The 27,481-nt window shown below is 54.9% G+C and overlaps 2 protein-coding genes across 3 annotated transcripts; one reads left to right on the top strand and one right to left on the bottom strand.

The window, feature by feature from the left end:
• Window positions 1-1,527: 1,527 nt before the first annotated feature.
• On the bottom strand, window positions 1,528-23,630 carry DUOX2 (dual oxidase 2). 2 transcript variants are annotated; one of them, XM_066276567.1, is made up of 34 exons: window positions 23,506-23,630; window positions 22,617-22,693; window positions 22,278-22,367; window positions 21,429-21,593; window positions 20,871-21,058; window positions 20,517-20,718; window positions 20,229-20,395; window positions 19,865-19,925; window positions 19,618-19,714; window positions 19,086-19,176; window positions 18,708-18,810; window positions 17,645-17,808; window positions 16,726-16,901; window positions 16,390-16,508; window positions 15,876-16,013; window positions 15,547-15,660; window positions 15,166-15,368; window positions 14,697-14,882; window positions 13,140-13,365; window positions 12,966-13,059; window positions 10,448-10,629; window positions 9,791-9,860; window positions 9,282-9,365; window positions 8,589-8,767; window positions 8,270-8,500; window positions 8,000-8,099; window positions 7,247-7,296; window positions 6,849-6,976; window positions 6,445-6,598; window positions 5,123-5,352; window positions 4,729-4,887; window positions 4,231-4,386; window positions 3,985-4,113; window positions 1,528-3,671 (listed from the first exon to the last, which is right to left on the bottom strand). In XM_066276567.1, the coding sequence occupies exons 1-34, from the start codon at window positions 23,544-23,546 to the stop codon at window positions 3,549-3,551; spliced, it is 4,677 nt and encodes a 1,558-aa protein (XP_066132664.1). In that variant the 5' UTR covers window positions 23,547-23,630; the 3' UTR covers window positions 1,528-3,548. The 2 variants fall into 2 exon arrangements, with proteins under 2 accessions (XP_066132664.1, XP_066132665.1); XM_066276568.1 differs by lacking the exon at window positions 23,506-23,630 and adding an exon at window positions 23,185-23,452.
• Window positions 23,631-23,902: 272 nt separating this feature from the next.
• On the top strand, window positions 23,903-27,353 carry DUOXA2 (dual oxidase maturation factor 2). The gene is made up of 6 exons (XM_066276573.1): window positions 23,903-24,050; window positions 25,140-25,197; window positions 25,482-25,616; window positions 25,860-26,073; window positions 26,397-26,611; window positions 26,964-27,353. The coding sequence occupies exons 1-6, from the start codon at window positions 23,904-23,906 to the stop codon at window positions 27,155-27,157; spliced, it is 963 nt and encodes a 320-aa protein (XP_066132670.1). The 5' UTR covers window position 23,903; the 3' UTR covers window positions 27,158-27,353.
• Window positions 27,354-27,481: the final 128 nt, after the last annotated feature.

Genomic DNA, 27,481 nt, shown 5'->3' with positions numbered 1-27,481 from the left:
TTTAATTTCTACACTATAAAATAAGGCAGACTTGGGGCTCTCTTTCTCAGATCCTGCCATCAGCATTGCAGAGGAGAGGCAGCCAAGATGGTGGAGTGCTGAAGGAGAAGCCAGTTTGTACAGAGTTTGTGCAAAGAGAAGAGATGGTGAACAAAGGTGAATAAGGCTAGTGGGGCCTTTGATTCTAGGAATACTAGGATAAGTCAGTGACTTTGGGAGCCCTGAATGGAAAGGGAAGTGTTTTCCTACTGTGTGTATTTTCTTGCCCGCCAGGTGCAAGCTAGGATTAATGCTAATGGCCCACCAGTTCTTGGCTCCATTGTTTCATTACCGTCTGTCCAAATCAAATGCAAACCTGCACAGGCCAGGTGGCTGTGATGGTGGCCATGGCTACTGGCTTGACACTAAGGAAGGCACTGGTGGATAGATTTGGGCTGCTTCATTTTGCTTTCCCAGCACTTTAAATCCCTACTTTTTTATTTTTTAAGTGAGAGGAAGGGAGCTAGAGAGATAGACTCCTGCATGAACCCCAACCAAGATCCACCCAGCAACCCCCATTAAGGGCCGATGTTCTGCTCATCTGGGGCCTATGCTCATAACCAAGCTATTTTTAGCACCTGATCAGAGGCTTCATGGAGCCATCCTCAGCACCCAGGCCAACATGTTTGAGTCAGTCAAACCATGGCTGCAGGACATGTTGCGAGAGAGAGAGAGAGAGAAAGGGGAGCATGAGGGGTGGAGAGCAGATGGTCACTTCTCCTGTGTGCTCTGACCAGAAATTGAACCTGGGATTTCCACACACTGGGTCAACTCTCTACCAGTGAGCAAACCAGCCAGGGCCAAATTCCCACTTTTAATGTTTTAGGTTTACTGAATGTGAAACCCTGGGCCCTCACCCTTGACCCTAATAAAAACAACCCCAAGCTCTCTTCTCTCTACTCATGACCTCAGTGTGGCCCCAGGTATGCCATGTAATTTCCAGGAACCTCGTCTCTTCAAAGTTTCCTGATGGTTATTGCTGAGAGCATCTTACAATCACAGGAAGAACCACGAGGGCTGGTCCAGCTACAATATTGGTTATCAGCACATAATACATGCATTTTCTCATCTGTATAATTTCCCGGGCCATTATCATTATCTGACATCCTAATACTCACACAGACAATTTAATAGATGTGGAAAAAGACTCAGAGAAGGGAAGAGGTTTTTCTCTGTAGTCACATAGAGGTAAAATTGACACTAGATTTCCGGTCTCTCAGCTCTTGATCCAGTGCCCTTCCAGTTCCATCAGAGCTTCCTTCAATATAAAGAGCTGAGAGCCAAAGGCCTTTGGCCTGTCAGAAGAGGTAGGGTAAGACCAACGAGAAGGGCCTGCTGTAGGGATTTGGAGATGGCCTAAAGCTCCCTGCCATAGGTCCTGTTGGCTGGAGAACTCCATAACTGAGCAATTTCACTCCTAGATATAACCCCAAGGAATGAGTGCATCATTTCCACCAAGTGACAGGTACAAGAATAAACATAGAGGCATTATTCATCATTTTATTTATTTTTATTTTATTTATTGATTTTAGAGAGAGAGGAAGGGGGAGGGAGAGAGAGAGAAACATCGATCTGTTCCTGCATGTGTCCTGACTGGGGACTGAATCCACAACCTCTGTGTATCAGGACAACGCTCTAACCAGCTGAGCTATCCAGTCAGGGCAGCTTTGTTCCTAAATTTTAAAAACTAAAAGCAACCCAAATGTCCATCAACAGAAGAATGAATAAACAAACTGTGGTGCATCTCTAGAATGGAATACAACTAAGCAGTAAAGATGAACAAACTATCGACACATACAACATGGATGAATCACAAAGAAATTGTGCTGTGTAAAAGAAGCCAGTCTTGAAAGAGTACATCCAGTATAAACAACACTGATCTGGAGAAATCAGAGCAATGGTTGCTTCTGGGAGTTAGGGAAGACCAACTGGAAGGGCTATAAAAGTATCAGTATCGGGGCTGATGTAAAGGTAGTGGTAACACAGATACATGGTAACTTTAAGATTTATACACTTTGCTGATGCAAATTATACCTAAATTAAAAAACCTATAAAGCTCATCTTTTTAGGAAAGAGCCAGTTGAAGGAGAAAAAGGAAGGGTCTTAAAAGAGCCAAAATTGGAGGTGACATCCCAGGTTGACTCTTGTGTAAAGTGACCAACTGTCCAGATTTGCCTGAGAGTAAGGGGTTTCCTAGGACAAGAGACTTTCAGTGCGAAGATGGGGAGAGTCTTGGGTAAATCAAGACAGCTGGCTCTCGGTTCCTGAGATTAGCATTAGAGGAGAAAGCAGAGAGGAGAGCAGAGAGAGGCAGCCAAGATGGTGGAGTGCTCGCTTTGTTAAAGATGGCGCTGCCCATGTGGAAGCTGTCACCCAGATGATTTAAATGAGCTGGTGAGAGCCTGACCAGGCGGTGGCACAGTGGATAGAGCATCGGACTGGGATGTGGAGGACCCAGGTTCAAGACCCTGAGCTCGCCAGCTTAAGCTCAGGCTCATCTGGTTTGAGCAAAGCTCACCAGCTTGGACCCAAGGTCGCTGGCTTGAGCAAGGGGTTACTTGGTCTGCTGAAGGCCCACGGTCAAGGCACATATGAAAAAGCAATCAATGAACAACTAAGATGTCGCAATGAAAAACTAATGATTGATGCTTCTCATCTCTTTCCGTTCCTGTCTGTCTGTCCCTATCAGACGAGATTGGGCGCATTCAGGGTGGTATGGCCGTAGACGCTGTCTGTCCCTATCTATCCCTCTCTCTGACTCTCTCTCTGTATCTGTAAAAAAATAAAAAAAAATTTAAAAAAAAGACAGCTGGTTATCCAACTGCTGTGGACGTGGGGAACTGAGAAGGGGTTCTGGGTGTTTGGCCCACACACAGGCTGGACTCCCTGGGTGCCCGTGTGCCAGGTCTGCGCCAGTGGGCTCAGAGAGGGCCTGCCCAGAGGTCAAGACAGTGGGCATTGCTGGCTGACACCAGGAACATCAGGGATTGGGAGACATCCTTGTTTCCAGGTTGTTCCTCAGAATTCCTGACCTGCTCGGAGCAGAGAGGAGTGGAGGTGGAAGTTGGGGTGGAGGGAAAAGGCCTCAGAGACTGAATTAAAGCACTTAGGCTGTCCAGGCTCAAGACATCACAGCTGAACTGGACTCTCAGGAGATTCTCACTTGGTCTTATTTTATCCCCACCTGTCCTCTCTCAAATGCCTAGGGCAAGAAAATACCAAAGTAACACATCAATTTTGTGGAAGAAAACCAGACATGAGGACCTATTAGAGGCAAATGCTATTGTATCTCTTTACCCCCACAGCTGCCACAAGGCAGGGCCTGTCTCCTCCCCACTTAGTCCGCCACAACCTGCAGTGACTTGAGTAGCAGGGTCTTCTCTACCTTCTCAGAGCATGGGGTATGGTGGATAATGAGGGAGAGGCTCCAGCTCTCCAGCTGAAGCCAGAGGTGGATTCTGACACAAACCGGTGGCGGGCTGGTCCAGCGAGGGAAAGCAGGCGCGGGCTCAGAAGTTCTCATAGTGGTGCACAAAGTGAGCTTGGTCCCGCCTATTGATGAGCTGACAGGCCTTCTCTACATTCTTGGTCATTCCTGGAGGGCCGCAGCTGAATACCCCAACCTTTCGTACCTGTCAAGCATTTGGGGGGAGAGTGGTTGCAGAGAGAAAAGGCCTGCAGGCTTGAGAGGCTCATTTCCTGGGAGGAAGCCGCATCTCAGGCCTGGCTGGAATGACGAGGTATCAATCCCCAGACCTCGAGGGGGAGACGTGAACTGGGAGTGGGAAGGTGGGTGGGGCTTGAAGCCTTCTTCCAACTGTTGACCTTATCCTGGATCCAGGTTGGGGAGCTCTCCACTCAGGATAGAGCCACAGGGTGTTTGAAGGTCAGGCTGTCCTGGCAGGGGAAGACCAGAGTCTTCAGATGGGTGGGGATGGGACTAACCTTTGGGTGGACCTCTTGCAAGGAGTCGAAGAAGAGTTCGAAGGGGGGGCGACCAAAGTGGGTGACAGAGCGCAGGCCTGTGAACAGACTCCGGTTCAGCACCTTCTGGAAGTGCCGCTCACAGATGTACTGGTGGAGGGACAAATGGAGAAGGAAGGTCAGAGCCAGGCAGAGCCAGGCAGAGCCAGGGTCAGCTTCTTACCCAGATGGTGACCAACCCATCCTGCCTGGCTGGCTCTGACATACCAGCATGGTGGTCCTGAGGTCGAACTTCACAGCCAGCTGGGTGATGTAGATGTGCACGGACACCAGGTCCTGGCGGTCATTCTCCTCCACTTCCCGGATGATGTCAGCCAGCCACTCGAACTGCCGCTGGGTCCGTGTCACCCAGATGAAATAAATCTGGGGACACATGGCTGGAGCTTAGGACTCAGTTCAAGGTTCCTCCACTCCAGATGCCTTCCCTTGAGGCTGGGAAGCCCCAGACCCACAGACACTGAACATATGTCAGGACCTACAAGCTCAATCCAAGGCTTCTAATGGACAGATCCCAGCAGAGTCCCTTCTGACTACACTTCCTACCCTCTCTCAAAACACTTAGCATCTGGAAAACTGTATATAAATGACCCAGGCAGACCAAGTGCTTATGAGCCAGGGACTTTTTCTAATGCTACTCTGTTGTGATGCAGGAACACAATCAGTCCATCTATTGCCCTTCATTTGAAGAATGAGAGAGACACTCACCTTTTTACAGAGCATTTGGCTGCCCAAGGATGACCTGAAGACCAGGTCTTTGAGGATGGAGGCAAATGGGGTGACCCCAATGCCTCCTCCCACCAGCACTGACACTTCAAACTTATGCCACTCCTGGTGGCCCTCTCCAAATGGTCCATCCAGGTACAGCTGCCAACAGAAGGGGGAATGATATGAGCCTGGCCCTGCCCCCAGCTCTGAGGCTAGAAATGGGGGGAGGGGCAAGGAGAAGAAGAATTCAGGTACATCCTAGCCTCTTCTGAGGCACCCAGTCCCCTCCAAGCCTGGCCTTGGGGTGTCTAGTGCTTCTAGTCTCAGGGTGGGAGAGGGCAAGGAAAATTCTGCCAATGCCAGAGCCCCAAAAGTGGTTCCCATGGATAGGCACCTTCGGGTATCTGGCACAGCCGTCCGTCAGGGGTGAGTAGATCTCCCTGAGGCGAGTGGTCCAGGGCCCTGCTGCCCGGATGTGCAGGCTGAGTGTGTCCTCATGGGGTGCAGAAGTCAGTGTGAAGGGGTGGTACTCGGTGGTCCCCAGAGCCAGGCAGGCGATCCGCACCCACTGTCCTGACTTGTACTCAAAGCCTTGGGGCCGCTGGAACTGCAGATGGGTCACTCCTGGGGGGTCATGAGCAGAGAAGGGCAGGGATTAGAAGGCTTGCTGCTGGTACCTGAGGACTGGCAGGTACCCTGTCCTCTCCACATGCCTGAGGCACAGAGAACAGTCACATGGTCTGAGCAAATGGGGTTCCTGGGACTGGGAGTTGGGGGACCCCCTCCTCTGTTTCCTGGATAACCTGAAGCTGGGATTCTCTGCTTCCCTGTTCCAGCGCCCCCCTCCCCCAAAGGCTCAAGTCTGATACCACTGTCCTAAATACAAGACTACTGGGTCAGGGGACCTTGGGTTTCCCACAGACTATCTCAGGATTTACCAAACCTCCACTGTTATAGTCATATCAGCCCATCCCCTGCACCATCACTTATGTTTTTCTTTAAAGTGACTTACTTTTTCATTTAAGTTACCTTGACAAGCTTCTTGACAAGAAGCTTTAGGTCACTAAGGCAGTATTATGTACTCTCTAAACAGAAAGCACCGTGTTTTATTACATTTTTGCTGAATACTCTTTATGGCCTGAACACAGCTGAGCATCAGGCCTGTTCTTTCCTTATTGAAAAAGGAGATCACAAGTACTGGAGAGTGCAAAAGGCAACAAACACCATGCTGAGACTTTGTCTTTAAGTGATCTTGATTGAAATAAAATTGAAATGAAGTTAATTTTCTTACTAGGTGAGTCCTAAAGGTTGGATGGCTCTCAAACACCTAAAATTGTGTCTGTCACCCTCTACAGTGGTGCAAATGCAAATTCCCACTTTAGCTAACACTCACTCTCAACAACAGACTTGCAATCAGGCCATTTGCCTGACTCTGAAAGGGGGTTGTTCTGCCAAAAGGGGCAGTCGAGGCCACACACAGGAGGGTCTTTCTTGTCCTTAAATCCCTTAGTCTGCACTTTCAGCTGCCTCTTCTCATAGTCACTTCTCACTGTCTGCAAGTCCTCCAGGGGCTGCGTTTGCATAAGGAAAGCTGCAGGTATCCCATAGAGGTTATCAGGAACCAAGATGGGAGTCAGGAGGCCTGGGAAGCTGTCTCCCCACATGCCCTGAGCGGCCTTCCAATGCTCCCCACCAGGATCAGGTCAGGCCTGGTACCTGAAGGCAGCAGCTCCGCCTTCACCACGCTGATCTCCACCTTCTTCCGGCTCAGGCTCACCAGCTTGTCCCCCCCATAGATAAGCGCCGGGACCAGGAAGAAGATGTGGAAACGGGGCAGCTGGATCAGGCCAAAGCTGCCGTGGATGATGAGCTGAAGACATGACAGTTAGTATAGTGCAGGCCTAGCCAGGCCCCCTTCCTGCCGCCCCTAGCCCAGACACTTCCTGCTTGGGCTCTGGGCCTGAGCTGGGTGGATGCAAATGGCACTGGCTTCAGAGACTGAGGTCTCAGATCTCAAGGACTCAGTGTGAGATCTTGGGTCCAATTCAGTCAGCTCCCCCGGCCATCAGGAGTGCTCACCCCTGCCCCAGGGCTAGTCCCTGCCCAGAGGACTCCCTCACCAGGATGTAGAGCAGGATGTAGAGGTGGTGGGTCAGCCAGAAGCCCCGGAAGCTGCGGCGCCGGAAGTGGTGGGAGGCGAAGACGTACATGATGGCCAGGACCAGGAGCAAAAGCACCCCTGTCAGACCTGGGGATATGGGATGCAGGGACAGAGAAGAGTCTCAGGACCTCAGCCTGGGCTGAGAATACAACAGAGCATTCCTCCCATTCTGCCCTCCTTCCTTGACCCCCTTCATTCTTCCCTGGCCCCAAGGACAACTTGACTGAAGGGGCTGCATCTGGAGTTTGTCCTAGAGGCTAGAAAGGGAACCTAAGACCATTATACACAGGTGTGTATTCATGGAAAAATAAAGACAAAAGTAGAAGTTTAGGCCCCTCACACAGCCCCACTCCCTACCTGGGACTGTCTGGAAGAACCACCAGTAGAATTTCTGGGGAAGCTGGGACCTGTGAGACAAAGGCACATGGAGGCTCTGGCTGGCACAGGAGGGGCTCCACCACTGACACAACATGATTTTGTTCCTGCCAGCCCAGACAGCTGGTACCGGGCCTCCACCCAGATGGCTGGCCATCGTTCCCAGAGACATGGTACCCAGTCTCCTTCCTGCAGGTCCATCCTCCGCTCTCTCTGCAATTCCTCCTCCTGTGTTGTCCTGAACTCTCCTACTGTGGCCGATCTTTGCTTCCTTTAGTGCTTGGTTCATGTACTACAAACTCCATGAGGGTAGGGGTGTGTGTTTTGCTCGTTGCCCTATCCTTATGCTCAAACAATGCCAGGCACATAGTAAATGACCAGTAAGTATTATTTACTGAGTGAGGGCATGTATCTTGGCATCCCTATTCTCTGGCTCCTGTATTGACACATAAAAGGTGCTCCATAAATGTTTGCCAGTGAATGGATGGCAGGCTGAGATGTATGTCAGGTACACGTGGGAAAGAGTCCCCAACTTCATGTCCTAATCTCCTTTCTCGGCCAAGCACAGCCAGCTTCCTTCCTGAGGGCAAGGGAACCACCTCTGAGCCTTCCCAAGGAGGCTGGCATCTCACCCTCACCCACTGAGGGAGTGGAGTGTCTAGGGCCATCTATTTCTTTTCTATTATACTCTTAGGCCTGCCCAGGTGTCCCTAGGGGACCCTCCCCAGAACTGACCCGTCATTCACAAAGACGTTGGGGAAGATGCAGGCCAGCAGGCTGAGGGGGCTGACTGAAAAGATGTAGACGTTGACCACATGGCCCGCACTGTGCAGAACTGAAAGAAACAGACCGCTCGTGATACCACCCAGGGTCAACTCTACGTCCAACCCCAGGGGGGAGGGGGAGGAACAGGGGGGAGAGATGGAAGAATAAGTAGCTCCACTCGCCCCCACAGCCAGACCCAGAGGGTAGCAGCAGTGAGGAGACTGCCTGGGAGCCACATACTGGCCAGGACAACAGCAGCCATGGCGATCCAGCGGTGGAAGTCCACAGCGGCGTCGAAGGGCACGTAGCGGTTGAGGAAGGTCTCTCGCAGGAAGGTGATGAGGTTGCGGCACATGGTGAGCAGGATGTAGGAGAACATGAAGGAGACGCTGGCGGCCGTGCCGCGCGACAGGATGAGGCCCACAAAGGTGGTCTGTGCAATGCCCGAGGGTGGCGAGGCAAAGGCGTAGTCTGGGGACAGGGTGGGACACTGAGGAGCAGGAACAGCAATCAGGGGCTTCCCTTTCCCCTCCCGCTACCCGAAACCCGGAGCTCGTACAGTAGGCGCGCTCTGCGAACAGCCCGGCACAGATGGCGGAGAAGATGGCCACACACACGATGTGCCGCAGGTAGTTCTCCACAAAGCGCTCGTACTGCCGCAGCTTTTGGGCCACGCGGCCCCGCTGCATCTTCTCCTTCAGAGCCTCTGTGTACAGCCGGGGAGGGGGCGCCATGGCCCTGCAGCAGTGGGAGGCAGGGTGGCCATAAGGCCGGGGCACCCTCACCTTCCCTAAGTGCCGCCCCTTGAAAGAGACCTGGAGACTTTGTGGGGGTCAGGATGGGCCACAACACAGGAAGGGAAAAGCCTTTGGGCGGCAGACTCCCAATCCCTAAACCTTCACTTCTCATCTTTATTTGTTCCACCCGCCCCTCTTCTGTCCCCTCCACTACTCTACCTCCCCTTCCTCCTGTCTGTTCTGTCCTTCCCTCTTCTGGCTCCTGTACAGGCCTCACTGCTGTGCCCAAAGCAGGCAGGAGCCAGGAGACCCCTTCCAGCCATGTGGGTGTTGGATCTGAGTGCCACACTCTAGGCCGAAGATTAGGATATTGATCATTTGACTCTCTCAGGTTAGGTACAAATGGAATGAGACTCAAGATGGTCCGTTGTGTGTCAAGGTGGCGTGGGCAGGGCCCAGAGACCCTGAGATCTCTCCCCATGTTTCCTGGGCCCAGCAGTCTAGAACACACTCACTTTTTGCCAAACCTCTTCTTCAGTCCAGGGCCTCCCAGCTCTGGGGCTTCAGAGGCAGGGAGCCCCAATCCCTGGGAACAGAAGCTGAGGGGGAAAAAACTGGGCTAATTCTCCCCTTGTTTTTGCAGCCAGGAGAAGACCTCTCAGGTCAGAGCTTGGGAATGGGGTGGGGTGGAGTATGGGTGAATCTTAGGACCTATCCTGCCCATGCAATCTTCCCAGAAAACTAGTCAGAAAGGAGCAGACAGGAAGCAAGGCAGAATGAAGAAATATGATCTGGTTTTTAGGATGGTTCTGTCCTGGAGTGGCAGGGAGAGTACCAGGCTTCTGAGCTAGCTGCAGAGGGTGTGGGAGGTAGCTGGAATTTGGGCTCAGGCTGGCTATGCACTAAAAGTTACTTTCAGAGGTCAATGACTGACCTCAGGGTCAGATTCAGCCAGCACTACTTCCTCCACTCCTCTGCAGGGGACCCGGCCAAAGGGACTTCCCAATGCCCCATTCCTTCTCACCTTTCCCCAGGAATCCGATTGATGAATGAGACTCGACTACTAATGTTTGGTCGAAGGATGTCTTTAACACCTGCAGAAAAGAACAAGAGGCTGGACCGGCTTTCCCATGGGGGGCACTAGGGTGGAACGAGATGGCAGACTGTCCCTCCACCACCACCACTGCCCCTCTGGGAAGGCTGCCTCGGCACTTGCCAGTAACCTGGTCAGGTCCTCAGGTCCTGCTCCAGCTTTGTTCCCCTCACTCGCCACTCTGAGTACCCACTGCACACAGCCCAGCCACCGCTAGACAATGTGGCAAGTCTATGCAATTAAAAAAAGGACCCCCCACCCCCAGGCAGATGTCTGGGCCTGCAGATCCTTTGTCTAAAGAAAGTAGTGCCTTTTGCCTTTTACTCTGGTCAGACACACCCCAGACCAATGCACATGGCTTGGTGAGCAGCATGTAGGCTGGATTTCAGCTCGCTCTTGAACCCTCCGTGGGCACTTTGTGCAGGGCACAAACTGCACAGCTGTATGTGACACCCTCAATTATACATGCTTGGCTCTGTGCTGTGCAGCAAGGACTGAGAGAGAAATGAGATCTGGCTCCTACCCATCAAGAACTCTCATTTTGAGAACACAACCTTCCTTGATTCTGACAATTCCTTACATACACACCTCCACCTTTGACGCAGAGCTGCATGCGGCAAAGCTCGCTGTCATGGTCCCGCAGCATGAAGTGGAAGTCCTCCCACGTCAGCTCCTCCTTGTCCTGGAAGCCCGACTCCCGGAACATGGACTCCACCACCTCCGCCAGCTGGGCCTTGGACAGGCAGTTGTTGGAAATCTCGATGAAGGACCTGGAGGAAGACCAGAGACAGAGCAGCCTGTCACCCGGTGAGGTCAGGGTCAGGCAGGTGCAGGGTGGGGCAGGCTCTGGATGATCTAATGGGCTTACCAGTGACCCGGGAAATAGCACCGAAGGTATTCATCCAGTCTGCACCTGACACTAAGCTGGGTGGGGTGGCCACAGGCTCCAAAGGCAGAACAAAACTAAAAGTGACCTTGACCAATTAAAGGTAGCAGCCCTCAAACAGGGAGGCATCTACAGCTGGAATGAATGTCCACTTAGTGTAGGGATGTGCCCAGGTATGCCATGGCCTTCTCGCACAGCAGGCTCTCTGCCCACTGTCTTGTGTTGATGCCTCCTACACCATCGCTAGGCCTCCCCTTTCACAGTCTAGTGGAGCACTGACAGCAGGAGGGGAGAGAATGCAGCGGCAATGGCTGTCAAGCATCCATAGTAGCAGAATTAGTGGCCATACTCTTTTCTCAGTCTGCCCTTCCAGACAAAACAAAACAAACCCATGCAAGTTTGTATGAGTCTGGAAGAAAAAGTTCTCCCACACAGTACAATAGCACTGCCATCACTTAAAAAAAACACATCATCCCACCGAGACTGAATAGGATCCACACACTGAGTATAGTACTAACCAAGGGAGACCCTGCTTAGCTTCCCAGATCAGACCAGATCAGGCACTTTCATGGTGGTATGGCTTTCGATTTTTTTTCCCCACACACTGAGTATAGGATGAGAAGATGGGAGCTCATCCCTTGGGGGCAGGGACCGTCTCTAAATTCCCTAGGCCCTGCTCCAGCCTGGGCCTGCAACGGCACAGCCAGCAAGGCACAGACTGCAATCAGCTCACTTCACCCTAGCCCTTCTAGAAGCCCCTGTCCAGTTGTATCACCTGGACTGTAAGAGGGATGTGGCAGTTAAATGAAATGCAGAAGTCAATGGAAAGGTTTAAAGGAGTAGAAAAGTTAAAAGAATCTGGGCTCTTGTATGCATTCTAGTCATTCACTTGTTCATTTATGTCATCTTACTCAGTTAACTATACATCAAGTGCCTGTTTTTGCCCATCACAATGTGGAGGAGGTGCATTCAGCGGGGAACAAAGAGATATGAACCCTGTCCTTATGGAGTTGAAGGGAACTATGGTACTGGAGCATTGTCTTCAGGAATAAGAAGTCTCAAAACTGATCTTTATCAGGACGTTATAATCTGAAAGGGCTTAAGAAGCAGTAAGAGAGAAGGGTTAGAAAATAGAGGAACTTGGCCCTGGCCGGTTGGCTCAGTGGTAGAGCGTCGGCCTGGCGTGCAGAAGTCCCGGGTTCGATTCCCGGCCAGGGCACATAGGAGAAGCGCCCATTTGCTTCTCCACCCCTCCCCCTCTCCTTCCTCTCTGTCTCTCTCTTCCCCTCCTGCAGCCAAGGCTCCACTGGAGCAAAGATGGCCCGGGCGCTGGGAATGGCTCCTCGGCCTCTGCCCCAGGCACTAGAGTGGCTCTAGTCGCAACAGAGCGATGCCCCGGATGGGCAGAGCATCGCCCCCTGGTGGGCAGAGCGTCGCCCCCTGGTGGGCGTGCCGGGTGGATCCCGGTGGGGCGCATGCGGGAGTCTGTCTGACTGTCTCTCCCCGTTTCCGGCTTCAGAAAAATACAGAAAAAAAAAAAAAGAAAAAGAAAATAGAGGAACTTTCCGTGCTTCTCCTGCTGCCTGTCACAGTGATTGATATTGAAAGAGTGATCAAGGTCATCCATCATCCATCTATCAATTATTTCACTGTGTAAAGCAGTGTTAGGCATGCTGTAGACTTCACGAAGATCCAAATGCATCCAGAAGGAGCTAGAGGACTTTATTAGTGGTCATATCGGGGTTGGTTGTGGATTTGCTGTTGTTCTTATTGTTATTGTTGTTTGAACTAGGGAGGAAGAATTTTCTGGCTGGTATTGGCAGCACAGGTATAGACCTTCTTGGAGGCAGGGACCTGGCTGGGAAACTTTTGAAGCTGGCTACTCTGAGAGTCTAGGATGCCCTGAGGGCCGGCTCGGCTAGCAGTGCAGGTTGCCTCCTCATCTACCTTCCTCTGACCTGACCTGTTTTCCTGTTCAAAATATCAGGAAGTCTCGGGACTGGGAGGGCCCAGCCCCAGCCCCAGCCCCAGCCCCAGCCCCAGCCCTGGCCCCGGCCCAGGCCCAGGCCCAGTCCAGCCCAGCCCCAGCCCCAGTCTCAGCCCCAGCCCCGGCCCCAGCTCCAACCCCAGCCCCAGCTCCAGCCCCTGATGCAGACCCAGCCCCAGCCCCAGCCCCAGCCCCAGCCCCAGCCCAGCCCCAGCCCCAGCCCCAGCCCATACCGCATCATGGTGAAGAACTCCTCCTTGGAGAGAAAGCCATTTGCATCAAGGTCATACATGGTGAACATCAGGCGGGACTTGTCCTCTGGGGAACCTGGGAAGAGAACAGGGGGATGCAGGTTGCCTCTCTGCTGAAAGACCCCTGGCTCCTCCGATGGCCCACTATCCCCTTACCTTTCATAAAGATCACTAAGATGTCCAGGAACTCCCGGAAGGACAGGTAGCCATTGCCGTCTTTGTCCGCCAGAGAGAACATGGCTTCCACAAACATGTCCTGGGGCTTGAGGCCCAGGGACTCAGCAAACTCAGCCCTGCTCAGCTCACATGTCAGGGCCTCTCGCACTTTCTGTGATGAGTCCAGTGGCAGGGTCCCTGCATCCGCCTGGTCAATGTCCAGCACCTGCACCCGGGCAGCAGCAGAGGGAGGGAGAGAAGGAAGTGAAGCCTGGCTGGACACAGTTCAGGGAACCCCTCACAATTCTCCAAAATCCAACTCTGAAAGGATGGCTATTCCTGGTCTTCAGATACACTGACTTGGACCTCTGTTCTCCTGTAGAGGGGGTGACTTGAATCTCTAGCGTTTGGCCCATTTTCTCCCTGGATCCAAGATCCAGCAAGTGTAGGAATGATACTGGGTCTGTAGGGGGCAGAGGGTGGGGGCAGGGAAGGGCAGAGTTTGGAGATGCAAAGTGAGAGATGTAGTAGACAGGGGTGGGCAGGCAGCAGGAGGCCAGCCATATGTTCTCTTGCCGGTTCAGACAGGCTGCCATGTGCCTGATTTGGTATCTATCTGCACATTGTGCAAAATTTTTTTAAGTCATATACATGTAACAACCATTTGTTAAATGCTTACAATATACAGTTAAGTCCTCACTTAACATCATCAATAGGTTCTGTGACTTTAAGCAAAACAAAGTATAACAAAGCCAATTTTACCACACAGTCATTGATATAAGCTTCAGTTAAGTTCATATGTCATCTCATCCATGTTATAACAAAATGACGCTATTAGAGGACCTATTGTACCAAGCATCTGGACTAAACACTACATAGAACAATTTTGTTTTTTTGTTTTTTTAATTTTGGAATATATCAGAATCCTCTGGCAGGCTTGTGGGCCCCAACCCTAGAATTCCTGATTCACTAGGTCTGGAGTAAGGGATGGGGTGGGAGAGGGCTGTTGAGGAGTGGCATTTTTATTTATTTATTCATTTTTAGAGAGGAGAGGGAGAGACAAAGAGAGAGAGAGAGAGAAGGGGGGAGGAGCTGGAAGCATCAACTCCCATAGGTGCCTTGACCAGGCAAGTCCAGGGTTTTGAACCGGCAACCTCAGCATTTCCAGGTCGACGCTTTATCCACTGTGCCACCACAGGTCAGGCAGGAGTGGCATTTTTAACAAATTTCCAGGTAAGGCTATTGCTGTTGGTCTTGGGGCCACACTTGGAGAACCACTGGTATGGACTGTCTCACTGAATCCTCACAACAAACCAAGGAATGGATCCTATTTTAACACACTGTTTTCTAGATGAGGAAACTGAAATATAGAGCAGCGGTGATGTGATTTGCTTAAGGTCACACAGCTAGTGAGCAGCAAAGCTGGGATTCAACCAAGACTGTCTGTCTCCAGCTCACAGAGCAGAAGCTTAGTTCACCTCACATAGGGTCCTGTCAGGCCAACGTTCCCTCCAACCCCGGGGTTGGTCCTATCTCCAAAAGGCTCAGCCAAGTCACCTGAGCAAAAAGGTGTCTGAAGAAGACCTCCAGGATGCGGCCCCGCTGCTGCTTGGTCACAGCCATCCTGAACAGCTCTTTCTCGCCCATCTCAGTCTTGTGGAGGCCCAGCGCCCAGCGCTCACAGAAGGTTTGTAGATGCTGCACAAAGAAGCCTCGCTCCTCCTCGGAGTTAAACAGCAGCACCTGGATGGGAGGGAGGCTGAGACAATGCTCAGAGCTCGAGCTGGCAGTTCAGCCTCTCCTCAAAGGAACTTAGGTTGGTGATAGGAGAAAAAAAGGTGCCCCTATCTGTCCAGGTTGGGAACAGGTGAGTGGTCCAAGAAGGTCAGAAGGAGGTTTAGGTTGAGTCAAAGGACCTCTGAAAAAAGGTCCTTTCCCAGTGCCAGCCCTCAGAGGTGAGCTCTGTGGCTGAGGACAGGTGACCTGCGAGGACTTGCTGTGAGAGGGGAGGCAGGCTGGGCCGTACCAGGTCATACTCCTTGGGGATCTTGAGCAGCAGGGTGCGGCGTCCGCGGTTGCTGGACAGGATGAGGTTGACCTGCTGCGGGGGCCGCAGCTGGACGGTGCGCAGCACAGAGAGCCGCCTATCCAGAACCTGCAGGCGCCTGTCTGGGAGCAGCTGAATGGTGATGGGGTAGCTGTCCTCCTTAGGGCCTGGCCACTCCATGGCTGGGGAGGAGATAATTGGGCAAAGCAGTTCAGCAGAAGTCCCTAACCCCTGCCCTGAGGCCAGTTGCACTGTAACAGCCTGAGCAGCCATCCCCAAACCTGCATTCTCCCCACATCTGTAACCTGGCTCTTTCTTCCAGGGCCCCCGTCTGCCCCCTTCTCCTCAGCTCCATCTCACCTGGTACTCCATCCTTGGCTGCCTCCTTCTTCACACTCTCGTTGCCTTTCTTTTGTAACTTCTTCCGTTCTCGGCTTCGGAAATGGGCCACCACCCCAGAGAGAAGCAGACTCACTGAAGGGGATCGGAAGGAGCCAGTGAGTAGGTACACCTCGCCTGCAGCTTCACTGGGCCTTGCTTGCTACCCCCCTTCTCAAGGCCCACTGTGCCTGGCTTCCAATGTACCAAGGAACTAGCCCTGCAAGTCAGCAGGTAACGAGGAGCAGGGACAGTCTGTGGGAATGGGGGAGACAGGAGAAGAGAGATGAGCGAGGTGGTGAAGGGCCTACCTAGCGGAAGACAGCAGAGAGCCACAAGGGTGACACCAAAACCAGGACCACTGCCCTCGAAGTAGTCAGACACGGTCAGGGGCTCACAGGGTGGCAAGTTGTCAGTTGTGAGCTGCTGCGGCTGAGGGCAGGGTGCGCCTGAGGGAGAAGGCACACAAAAGAAATCTCAAAACCTAAAGCCCCCACTCCTCAGCCAGGCATCCTTCCCTCTCTCCTGTAAAGAAGCAGGTACCTTCCTCTCTCCCAGTCTCACTTCCCTGGAATACGTTCCCCTCAAAGAGTCTCCTTCTATATCTCATCTATAATAATATAATAATATTTTTATAACCACTCCAGGTTGACCACAGGGTATGGCCTGCAAATCAGTCCAGTCCCTACTAGAGGAGACAGCTTAATGCAGGCCTCCCAGTCTGACAAAAAAAGGGCTGCCTAGCTCCCTGGACAGCACCAGGTGATACTCCCGGCCTTGGTGCTTTCTCTGGCGGCCATCTCTGTGTTCTCCCTGGCCTCCCACCTTCATGCCAGGTAAAGACATTGGGCTGCAGGGCACTGGGGTCCACATTGGTGACAGCCACCAGCACATCCCGCAGAGTGGTGTTTCTGATGTCTGCAATTTCTTCCTTGGAGAACAGCCTAAGTTGGAGAAAGCCAAGAATTGTTGGGGATGAGGAGAGGATGCAGGCTTCCAGCAACCTCAGACCCCAGGACCCAGATGAGAAAAGAGACCCAGAGGGGCTGGACAGAGGGCAGGGCCAGCTGGGAATCAAGGGACCATGGGGGCTGTTCACAGGCAGAGCGTCTGGGCCCAGGCAGAGGGGGAGACTGAGGTGGGGGTCCAGACAAGCCTTACCCATTCCTGGTATTCTCAAACCAGTAACGGTCACCATCCCGCAGCCGCACAAACTGGTCAAGGACGATGGTGCTGAAGAGGGGCCCGGGGTCTCCATGGCTTTCCAGCAGCCCCCCAGGGAGCAGCTCCAGCCGGGACAGGTCCTGGTGGTACAGGGCGGCGGTGGCCTGCAGCACCTGGGGCACCACAGAAGGTAAGGAGTGTGTGCCCGGGGAGGGCAGTTCTTGTTGCCCCACCCTTCAAACACAAGACCCTATCAGCTACTTGGCTTGCTGCTCAGAACTGAGGGAGTCTCCTCTTCCTTGACAGCCCCCTCAGTTGGTGGCAGATCTGGTGGGAGGACCAGTGTGTCCCTTCCCATGGTGAAACCACTGTCAGATGCCTAAGGACCATATCCTGTGAACATCATTACCCAAACTACCTGTCCCCAAGGATGAACATCTTCAGAGTCACTCAACTCATAGGGAGGAGCCCTACAGGAATAAGGCAGTGGCACCCACCCCGGGGGCCACCCTGAAGGAATGCTACAATGTCGTGGTGAGAAATATACTCTGCAGTCAGGTGGCTGAATTTAAATCTTATCTCCACCTGACCTGTGGTGGCACAATGGATAAAGTGTCAACCTAGAATGCCCAGCCAAGGTACATATGAGAAGCAACTACTATAAGTTGATGCTTCCCACTCCCCCCTTTCTCTCTCTTTCTCCTCTCTCTGAAAATCAATCAATAAAAAAAAGTCTTAAATCTTATCTCTATGACTGACTTCACAACTATGTCATTTATAAAATGGGGACAATAGTACCAGTACATGCTCCATAAAATTCTTAACGTAGATGAAATGAGTTACATGTGTAAAGGCCTTGGAACAGTATGGCCACAGGAAAGCTTTAGCTGCTATAATTATTATCACTATTCCTGACCTCAGGGTCCACATTGGGGTTGAGGTAACTCCAGTTCTTCGGGGTCTCTAACCCCAAGGCCAGCAGAGCTTGATTGTAGCTGGGCAGCCCCATATCCCGGCCACGTTGGATGCTGCTGGCCACATAGTCCGTGCGAGAGAACTTGCCAGGGCCGGGCCAGTAATCTAAAAAAGAGAAAGGACTAGACTATAGGCTCAGTTGCCTCAACCGTCTTTGCCCAATAGCCTTGAATTGGGCTGTTGGCACTAACTGCTCCCCCTACCCCAGTACTTATCTGCATGTGACCTGTATCCATAACAAACTTTCCTTGGTATGGGTCAATGTTATCATGTGTGATCACAAGCAATTTTTCTGGTAAGACTCTTCCCCTAGGACTCAAGACTGATTTAGGCCTGACCAGGCAGTGGCACAATGGATAGAGCATCGGCTTGGGATGCTGAAGACCCAGGTTCAAAACCTTGAGGTCTCCGACTTGAGCACAGACTCACCAGCTTGAGCGTGGGATCATAAACATGACCCCATGATTGCTAGCTTGAAGCCCAAGATCGCTGGCTTGAGGCTAACCCTGGCTTGGCTAGAGTCCCCGCACCCCCACCCAAGTCAAGGCACACATGAGAAAGCAATCAATGAACAACTAAGGTGCTGCAACTATGAGTTGATGCCTTTCATATCTCTCCCTTCCTGTCTGTCCCTGTCTATCTGGCTGCCTCTCTCTCTTGCTAAAAAATAAAAAAGACTGTTTTAGTTACCAAGCAGAAAATTCCCTGGCCTCTTTAACCTCAAGACAGGGCTGGAGGAAAACCTTTAGAGACTTAAGCACCAAAGAGATCGTGATGTCACCCCTGCCCCACATATTCAGACATAAATAATTTAGAATGAAAACAACCCTAAACTGTAAGTTGAGGGGAAATTTTCAAAGCCTATTTTCTTCTAATTGCTATTTGCAGTATGTGTGTCTACGTTCCTGCATTGTAGGTACCCTAAGTCTGCCTGTTAATTAACTCAGAAGAATCCTCAGGCTGCCCAGACTCTGGGTCCCCATTCCTCTGGCTCCAAAGCTCACCCCTCAGATCTTCAACCACTATCCTGTCCTCCCGCTCTGAAATCTGGGAGGCCATTCCCAGCAGCAGTTGGTCCACTGCCTGAGCACTGTTCAGGTTCGGATTCTGGAAGTAAACAACACAGTCAAGATAGGCTTTCCGGTCCCTTCCTACAACCCAGTTACTCTCACCTTGGACCACTGCAGTACTTTAGGTCAAAGGTCCCTTGGCCAGTCCCGAACTCTCTTGAAATTTTCCCAGATAATTTTCTGACCACTCTACCCTTCATCTCCCACCGCCCTGGAGCAGCAACACTCAAGAACTGGAATTGTTGCTCTTCCCAGCCTGCGTGATGAAACTGACCTTGACCCACCTTTCCCTGACCCTGACCCCAGGCTAACCTCCCGGGTCCAGTAGCTGTTGCAGACTCTAAGAGCTGGGGAGTTGTTATGATTCTTGTTCAGGATCTCCTGGAAATGACAGCTGGTGTTTCTGAAATGGGGCATCAAGGATGTGGTAAGGGCCTTCAGGGAAGAAGCCGAGATGGAACAGTGAGGTGAGGGACTCAGAGGGTATTAGCCAGGCTTGAGGGATGGCCCTTGAACTTCCTTGAACAGAGCAGAGATCTGGCAATGTGTGTGGATTGAAGGTAGAAAATGCTTTTTGTCCACACAGGGTAGGAAGGGAAGAAAGGAAGAGGATGAAGCTGCTGGACAAATCCTGCTCTCAGGAGCTAAAGTTCAGCCGTTAAGAGGATCTGGGTAGATTTCCTTGTTAAGACTAAACTTCCTCTCCCAGGATCCTGTTTCAGAAGCTCAAATTCTGCTTCCCTTCCCGCATGACACTGTGGAGGTATGTAAAAGGCTCCAGGCCCCCAGATGCACCACCTCTGCCAGTGCTGCTCTCCTTTCCCCCTGCCAGCCCCTCCCTCACCTCATGTAGACGCCAGGGGGCACCATGGTGGAGAAGAACTGTTCAGAGGCCACCAGGAACTCAGGGGAAATGCTGGGGTCCAGGAAAGGCCGGTACCCTGTCCCTCGGGAGTAATAAGAGAAGTAAGCTCCTTACCCATCCCCCCATCCTCCCATAACATGCATCCACCTGTCTTCTTTCCCACTATGAAGTCTATCCGTGACCTCCTCTCAACACAGGTAGGTGCCTGCCGCTCCAATGCCCTCACCTGTATATTCTGGGGGTGTTTTCTGCAGGAAGCTGGGTAGCCACTCATACAGAGCGATATTCTGAGGGTCAAGAAAGAGGAAAGGGGAGGTGAATGTTCCAGCTGCAAGGCCAGGAGGGATCTAAAGCCAAGGAAAGCTTAAGTGGGAGATGACGACCAGGCTAGGGCAGTCATTAGGAGAGCCACTGGGACCTGTCCCTCCAGCTCCTAAGGAATGGGATTTAGGGGGGACAGATAAATCTCTTGGGTAAGTGGCACTTTGCTCTCCTTACCATTTCAGGGTCTATTCCTAGACATTAGCTCTCTAGGGAGGGGTGTCCTCCCGGTAAAGGGTGTTTCTGGGGGGGAGGGCCGTGCCACTGACCTGGTAGGTGGCGATGACCCTTTTGCGCGCGTGCTGGAACAGCTCCTCATCCCCCCAGAGCGGGTGCTCGCGGGCCAGCCTCTGTGCGCACAGATTGTGGTAGCGGAACCAGAGCAGGCCCAGCGCCTGCAGGAAGGGCTCGCGGTTCCCTCTCTCCGCCCCAAAGGCTGCATCCGACGTGGGGACACAGGGGAGGACATGAGCGCCGGTGTGGCCCAGGGCAGTGCCACCTCGCAGACCCCAATCCGTTCTCCGCCCCTCCCGCGCCCCTGCGCCCCGAGACCTCACCGTACAGCCCCCGGGGCCCGCGCAGCCCTGTGGCCGGGTCGGGCGCGCTCCACATGAGCAGTGGGTCCTGCGCGGCCCGGGGGAAGGCGGGGTCCGGCCCGGACGCCAGCTGTCCCCGGGAGAAGCTCCGCAGCGCGTCGCTCCAGGACGGCGAGGAGCCATAGATGGCGCTGCCGTCCAGCCAGCCCGTCACCTCGTTGGTCTGCGGGGACACCGGGCAAGTGACCCGGGGTCCGGTAGTCGAGGCGAGGAAGGGAGCGCCCGGTGGGTCTCCGTGGGTCGCGGGCGGGAACCTCTCCGCACCCGACCCTGCCCGACCCGGAGCCGAGAGCCCGGCCGCCTGCCTAGTCTCACCAGGTCCCGGGGGTTGCTGGGGCTCTGTCCGGTCTTAGGGTCCCAGCGGCTCCTCTGGAAGGGCAGCACCACGTCCCCGAGGTGGTTGCGATCGAACACCGGGTCTCCTCGCGGGATGCGGATGTTGAGGAACTCGGCGGGGCAGCCGGGTCTCTCCACACTCACCAGGTCCGAGAGCACGTGGTAGCCTGCGGGCGAGGGGTGCAAGCTGGTGAGATTCCCCCCTTTCCTTGGACAAGTTTCTCAAGAGCCGAAAGTCAGATGTTGGAATGCAAGCTCCGCAATCAGCTCCTCGCCCCCCCCCCCCCGTCCCTAAGATCTACCTAGAATGGGGGTCCGGTGGCACTCCTGGGTTTGGAGTGAGGAGTGAAAGAAAATACATGGGAGCAGATATCCCTGAACCAACGCCCCGATCCCTCTACGCTGAAAAGAGGCTTGAGGTGCTGCTCGGTGTGTGTGTGTGGGGGGCAGGTGGCCAGGAGTCTCGGATCAGTCTCCTGCGGACTTGCCGAGGAGCTTCAGTGGGTAAACCCCGGCGTCTTCCCGCTTCGCCCTCACCGAAGAAGACCCCCAGCACGGTGCGGTTGCGGGGGGACGCCAGCCCGGCTCTGCCCCGCGCAGCGGCGTCGCTGAGTCGGCGCGGGTTGGGCAGCAGCGGCTCCCCCAGAGCTTGATACACGCCGTCGGCGTAATTGGCCGGCACGAGGCGTTGCAGCCGGGCGCCTGCAGGACGCAGGAGGGAGACGGGCTGGATCGGAGCCCTCGGTCCCCAACCAGTCCAGGAGCCTTGCTCCACTATCCCCTCGCCTCCCCACCCCCTCCGAGGAGACCCCCCGCCCCCCGCCGAGGAGACCCCCCCGCCCCCCGCCGAGGAGACCCCCCGCCCCCTCCGAGGAGACCCCCCCCACCCCCCGCCGAGGAGACACCCCGCCCCCTGCCGAGGAGACTCCCCCGCCCCCCGCCGAGGAGACCCCCCACCCCCCGCCGAGGAGACACCCCCACCCCCCGCCGAGGAGACTCCCCACCCCCCTCCGAGGAGACACCCCCCACCCCCCGCCGAGGAGACACCCCCACCCCCCGCCGAGGAGACCCCCCACCCCCCCTCCGAGGAGACACCCCCCACCCCCCGCCGAGGAGACACCCCCACCCCCCTCCGAGGAGACACCCCCCACCCCCCGCCGAGGAGACACCCCCGCCCCCCGCCGAGGAGACACCCCCGCCCCCCGCCGAGGAGACACCCCCCACCCCCCGCCGAGGAGACACCCCCACCCCCCGCCGAGGAGACACCCCCGCCCCCCTCCGAGGAGACCCCCCGCCCCCGGGTCTCCTGGTTCCAGGAACGCGCGGGCGCCCTCTCCGCAGCCAGCCGGGGCTGGCGGGGCTCCTCCCGTTCGCTCCCGGACTCACCGGCAGCGCCGCGCTCGTGGTGCCTCAGGTTGTTGTACCAGCCGTCGTAGCGCTGCACTTCCCACGACAGGGACAGTGTGTCCTGGCCGCCTGTGGGTCAGAGTGGTCCTCTCGGTGCTAGCCCCCCTGCGACACCCCGGGCGCCCGCCGGCCTCGGCGCGTACTTCTCCGGCTCGCCGAGGGGCCTCAAACCCACCCAGAGGCTGCACCTGCGCAGCTTGGAGGCTGCGATCTGACCGGACCGTCCAGCCTCAGGGAGGCCCTTGACCGCAGTTCTCCCCTTCCTCGTCCCCAGGAAGCACTGAGCGACACCCGAAGCGAGGGGCGCCCAATGCTTACCCGCCGGAACCGTGGGTCCAGTCAGCAGAGCTCCCAGGAGCACCAGTGCCTCTGGTCCTGCGCGGACCATGATGAGCCTGCAGCATGGGGGACAAAAGGCGGTGTGTGAGGACAGACGCCGGCGTCCCCGACGCGGGCAGACAGCGCGGAGGGAGGAGGCGCCAGCGGTTTCCACTTCTGGAGCGAAGCCTTTAGAAGCATTGCTAAAACCCGTGCCCGCACGCCACTCTTCCCGGGGCGGTGGCAGCTTGTCCTGTGGGCACTGACACTTGTCCCCACTCTCCATCCCATCCAAGAACTAACTCCGACCACAGAATCCCACGGACCACAGGTCTTCTGGGGCATGTCCGTCCCGGCCAGGACTCTACTTCGAGCCTCCCAGCGCCCGCCCCCAACCTCGAGTCCCCTCTCCCTTTCGACCTTCCCAACTGCTTCTCCTAGAAAAAGCTGGGAAAGGAAAGCGGCTGGTTGGCCGGGGGCCGGGACACGCAGCCGTTCGTACTCCGCAATGCATGTCTGTGTGTGGACAAGAAGGATGGGGTGACAAGGCCCCAGGCCCCGGTCCAACCTCTGGGTAGGGCCCCCGTCGGGATCAGAAGTCTTCTTTCCTCTTGCAATCTTTTTTTTTTTCCCCTCTCTCTGCTTCCTGTCTCCACCACCCCACTCTCACTCCGACCCACCAGCTCCTAAGATTCTCAGCCTCCCCGGCTACACTTTCACCCGCCTCTCTGGGTCCTCTGAAGCCCGTTGCGCGATGTCCACTCTGGCCAGACGCCGCCAGGTGTGGTCCTGGGGACTCTGGGCTCGCCCTCCTGCTGAGGAGGCAGGGCTCCTCTCATTTGCATAGCGACGGCCGCCTCTCATTTGCAAGGTCTCTTCCCGCACTTACACAGCGGCCAGGCCCCAGCAGACATCTGGCACTCTGCCCATACTGCTATAAAAGGGGACCCGGTCCCGCGCGCCTTTCAAACGCAGAGCGAACCCGCAGAGACGCGAAGGTAACTGCTCATAGACCGAAACATACAATTCTACTTTCCGGCCCACCCTACTCCTCCCGGGCCAACCCAGAGCGCTTGAGGGCAGCCAGCGATTGCGCTTCTTTGGGGAGCAGCGAAGCAGCTCAGACTTGACCAGCCCATTGGGTCGCGCACTACGGTGCGCGAGGGGCGGAGCGGTTGAGGAGAAGTGGGACCCGGGCCGGGACGCCACGGATGCGCTCTCCAGCTCCAGCAGGCTCGGCTACTGCTTTCCCGCCCGCCAACGCGCAGCTCTCGGCACTGTGGCAGCATGACTCTCTTCGATGGCGAGCTGCCTTTCTATCCCCAGCCCCGGCACGCCGCAGGCTTCAGCGTCCCGCTGCTCATCGTCATTCTGGTGTTCTTGGCCTTGGCTACTAGCTTCTTGCTCATCTTGCCCGGGATTCGTGGCCACTCGGTAAGGAGGCGCTAGAAGCTCGGGTCTGGGGATGGAGGGCATCATGGATAGCTTGTCTCTGAAAGATCCAGGGCTGGTTAAGACTGAGGCAAAGACTTCCATTGAATAGTCAGACGAGCATAGATGGAGCAGATCCAAAAGTCTGGGGCAGCAAGCACCCCTTCCCAAGGACAGAGAGTGGTCTGGTGCGAGTCATTGTAGACATTGACCAAGATGGATTATTCAGAAGGCTGCTGCAGATAGTAAGTAACCACTCCAGTAATCCTGGGGCTGATTCTAGTCTACAAGTCCTGCTGGGACTCCCACCTCTCCCCAGACTGCAGCTCCACTCCAATCCCCGCTCCCATCCAGTCTCCTCCAGGTGATGAGCTTTGGGCCAAGAGGACAGAAACCAGCACCTCAGACTGTTTCTCCTGTGCCCTGGGTTGAGGTGCATGTATATGAGTGCCCCCATCCTAAAGATTCAGACACTCCCACACAGGATTCAAAGTGGCAGCAGACTATACTTTCTGTTAGAGTCCTGCTCTCCCAGAACCGAAATTATCTGTTTTTCTAGCCTGAGTCTTGACCTTGGCTTGGTCTCCTGGGAAACAGACACACCTACGAATATTTGAGAGGCTGTGTTCCCACCTCTACTTGGCCACCAAACCCAGGGCCTCTCTCTCTTGGGGAAAGTGACCCCTGCCTGCCTAGCACTTCTGGACTCACTGGGCCTCATCATAGCAGTGACCTGAGCATGAGGCAGAACCAGGACCAGGAGCCAGAGAGCTGAGGGCAGTGAAGATTGTGAGAGAGCACCAGGCACCCGGGGGGGGGGGGGGCGGTTGCATGGTGGACTGGGAAATGGGATTAGGGAGGTACAAACTCATTGCCAGAAAACACCAGAAATGTCAGTGGCTCAGAGGGGTTTGCATGAAGAGCAAGCCTGACTTCTGCCTCAAAATGCCAAGAATATAACTGGGGAAAGGGTGTGAGGCAAGAGATGGCAGTTGTGGGAGCACTCTCTATCCAGGTGGCATGGGGTCAAGGAAGGTCTTGGGGACTCTGGTTGAGCAGTACCCAGGCCTGACCCAGTGCCTATTCCTGCAGCGCTGGTTCTGGTTGGTGAGAGTTCTCCTCAGTCTGTTCATAGGCGCAGAAATCGTGGGTGAGTGTGCGGTGCATCAGAGCGGGAGAGGACGTGGGGGGAGGAAGGAGGCTGGCAGAGGGCCTCCTTCTGGAGAACCGGGGTGGTTTCCCTTTCCCTCTCAATTCTCTAACTCTCGGTAATGCCCACTCTTCTGTCCTTACCATGTATACCGCCGCATTGGACCCCTAGACTTCTATTCCCATCCCTCTTCAGAGTGTCCTACCTTCCATCACCACTTTCCCAATTTCATCTGGCCGCTATGGTTTCCCTAACCACCCCCCACTGTGTGCCTCTCCCCACAGCCGTGCACTTCAGCGCAGAATGGTCAGTGGGTAGAGTGAGCACCAACACATCCTACAAGGCGTTCAGTGCAGCCCGCGTCCGAGCCCACGTCGGTCTGCATGTGGGTCTGGAGGGAATTAACATTACACTCACAGGTGAGGGAGCTGGGGCAAAGTGAATTTCCGGGATGGGCAGACCCTTTGGTGGGGTAGTGTGGCCGGGGCAGCTGCAGGACTTCTCAGATCCCACAGATTCAAACAGCTTTTGGTCCTCGTGAATTTATGTTTCCCCAACCATTATCAAATCCGTGTCTCTCGCGCCTCCACTTTACTACCCGAATGCGCTTAGTTGCCAGGTGCTGGGCTTGCTCAGCCCCTTAACCCTGCCGCCCTCCGCAGGGATCCCAGTGCAGCAGCTGAACGAGACCATTGACTACAACGAGCAGTTCAGCTGGCGTCTGGGCGAGGACTATGCCGAGGAGTACACGGAGGCGCTGGAGAAGGGGCTGCCGGATCCGGTTCTCTACTTGGCGGAGAAGTTCACCCCGAGCAGCCCTTGCGGGCTCTACCGCCAGTACCGCCTGGCGGGACACTACGCTTCAGCCACCCTGTGGTGAGCGCTGGAGGGAAGGCTGTGTGTGTGTGTGTGTGTGTGTGTGTGTGTGTGTGTGTGTACATAGGAGGATGTAAACGGTAGTTACTGCCCAGTATACACAGGTGAGTAATATGACCGAGCCTCGGGGCGGGTCGGAAGGCCACGAGATCCGCACAGACGTTGGAATCTCGAGAGATTCAGCACCAGCTGGGAGCTGGCTGTGTCCTTAGGGATTCCGCTTGCCCTGCCGCCACCCCACACTGAGTTTTCGTCCTGGGGTAGGGACATAGAGAAAGCTAGGCTGTGGAAGCCGGTTCACAGCGCAGATGGGTCCCCCGCAGGGTGGCGTTCTGCCTCTGGCTCCTGTCGAACGCGCTGCTCGTCATGCCGGTCCCGCTCTACGGGGGCCTGGCGCTCCTGGCCACCGGCGCCTTCGCGCTCTTCTCGGTCTTCGCCTTCGCCTCCATCTCCAGTGTGCCGCTCTGCCCGCTCCGTCTCGGCCCCTCTGCGCTCACCAGTCACTACGGGGCCGCCTTTTGGGTCACGCTGGCCACCGGTAAGGACCGAGCGATGGGTCCGGGGCGGCTGGGAGTAGGGACGGGACTTATGCCGGTGCGTGCTTTTCAGTGTACAAAATGAGCTCGCCTATATTACTACTTTGCCTCTCGATAGTTCGTAGAGCCACGTACTGCTATGCTCTCTTACAGAGGGTTTGATAGCTTGCCCACTTAGCACATGAACACTTGTATCACGTAATCCATATTAGAGGTCGTGTGTGTGTGTGTGTGTGTGTGTGCGCGCGCGCGCGCAGGAAATGTGAATGGTGGCCTCCAATAGATGGAGGGGGTAAGCTGGCTTCTGTCTCGGAGCCCTGACCACCACCTTTTCTTATGTCCGCGCCGCCGCAGGCGTCCTGTGCCTCTTCCTCGGAGGGGCCGTGGTGAGTCTCCACTACGCTCGTCCCAGCGCTCTTCGCGCCTTCTTGAACCGAAGCGTCAAGAACTACAGTAACCAGGCGAGAGGGGGCTCGCCTATCCACTTCAACAACCCATTACCCCAGCAGTTAGAGGCCTCGGATTTAACAGTCAGTACTAACCTGTGAACGGGACTCAACCTCGGACTCCTACTCCACCGCGCCCCCCCCCCCCCCCCCGCACACCTGGGCCGGGAGAGCTCACAGAGGGGCGCTGCGCTGCGGGCGCCCAGCGAAAGGTGGACTGCCTCAGACGTGCACTGTGCACCCTGGAGTCTTCCAGGGTTTGCTGTAAATAAATTTTTTTCTTTTAATTTTTTAAAAACGTTTTCTCCATTAATTTCCACGGTTTCTCTAGCCTCTTGGGCGACACATGCCCTGGGGGAACTTCGGGAGGCTGGAGGCAGCCGTAGAACGTTCTCTTTCTCTATCTTGCCAAGAACCCGTCTTTTC

Source organism: Saccopteryx bilineata, chromosome 4 (assembly GCF_036850765.1).
Source record: "Saccopteryx bilineata isolate mSacBil1 chromosome 4, mSacBil1_pri_phased_curated, whole genome shotgun sequence".
In the NCBI taxonomy this organism is placed as follows: domain Eukaryota; kingdom Metazoa; phylum Chordata; class Mammalia; order Chiroptera; family Emballonuridae; genus Saccopteryx; species Saccopteryx bilineata.
The sequence above is the reverse complement of the archived record's forward strand: the minus strand, read 5'-3'. Positions and strand labels throughout refer to the sequence as shown.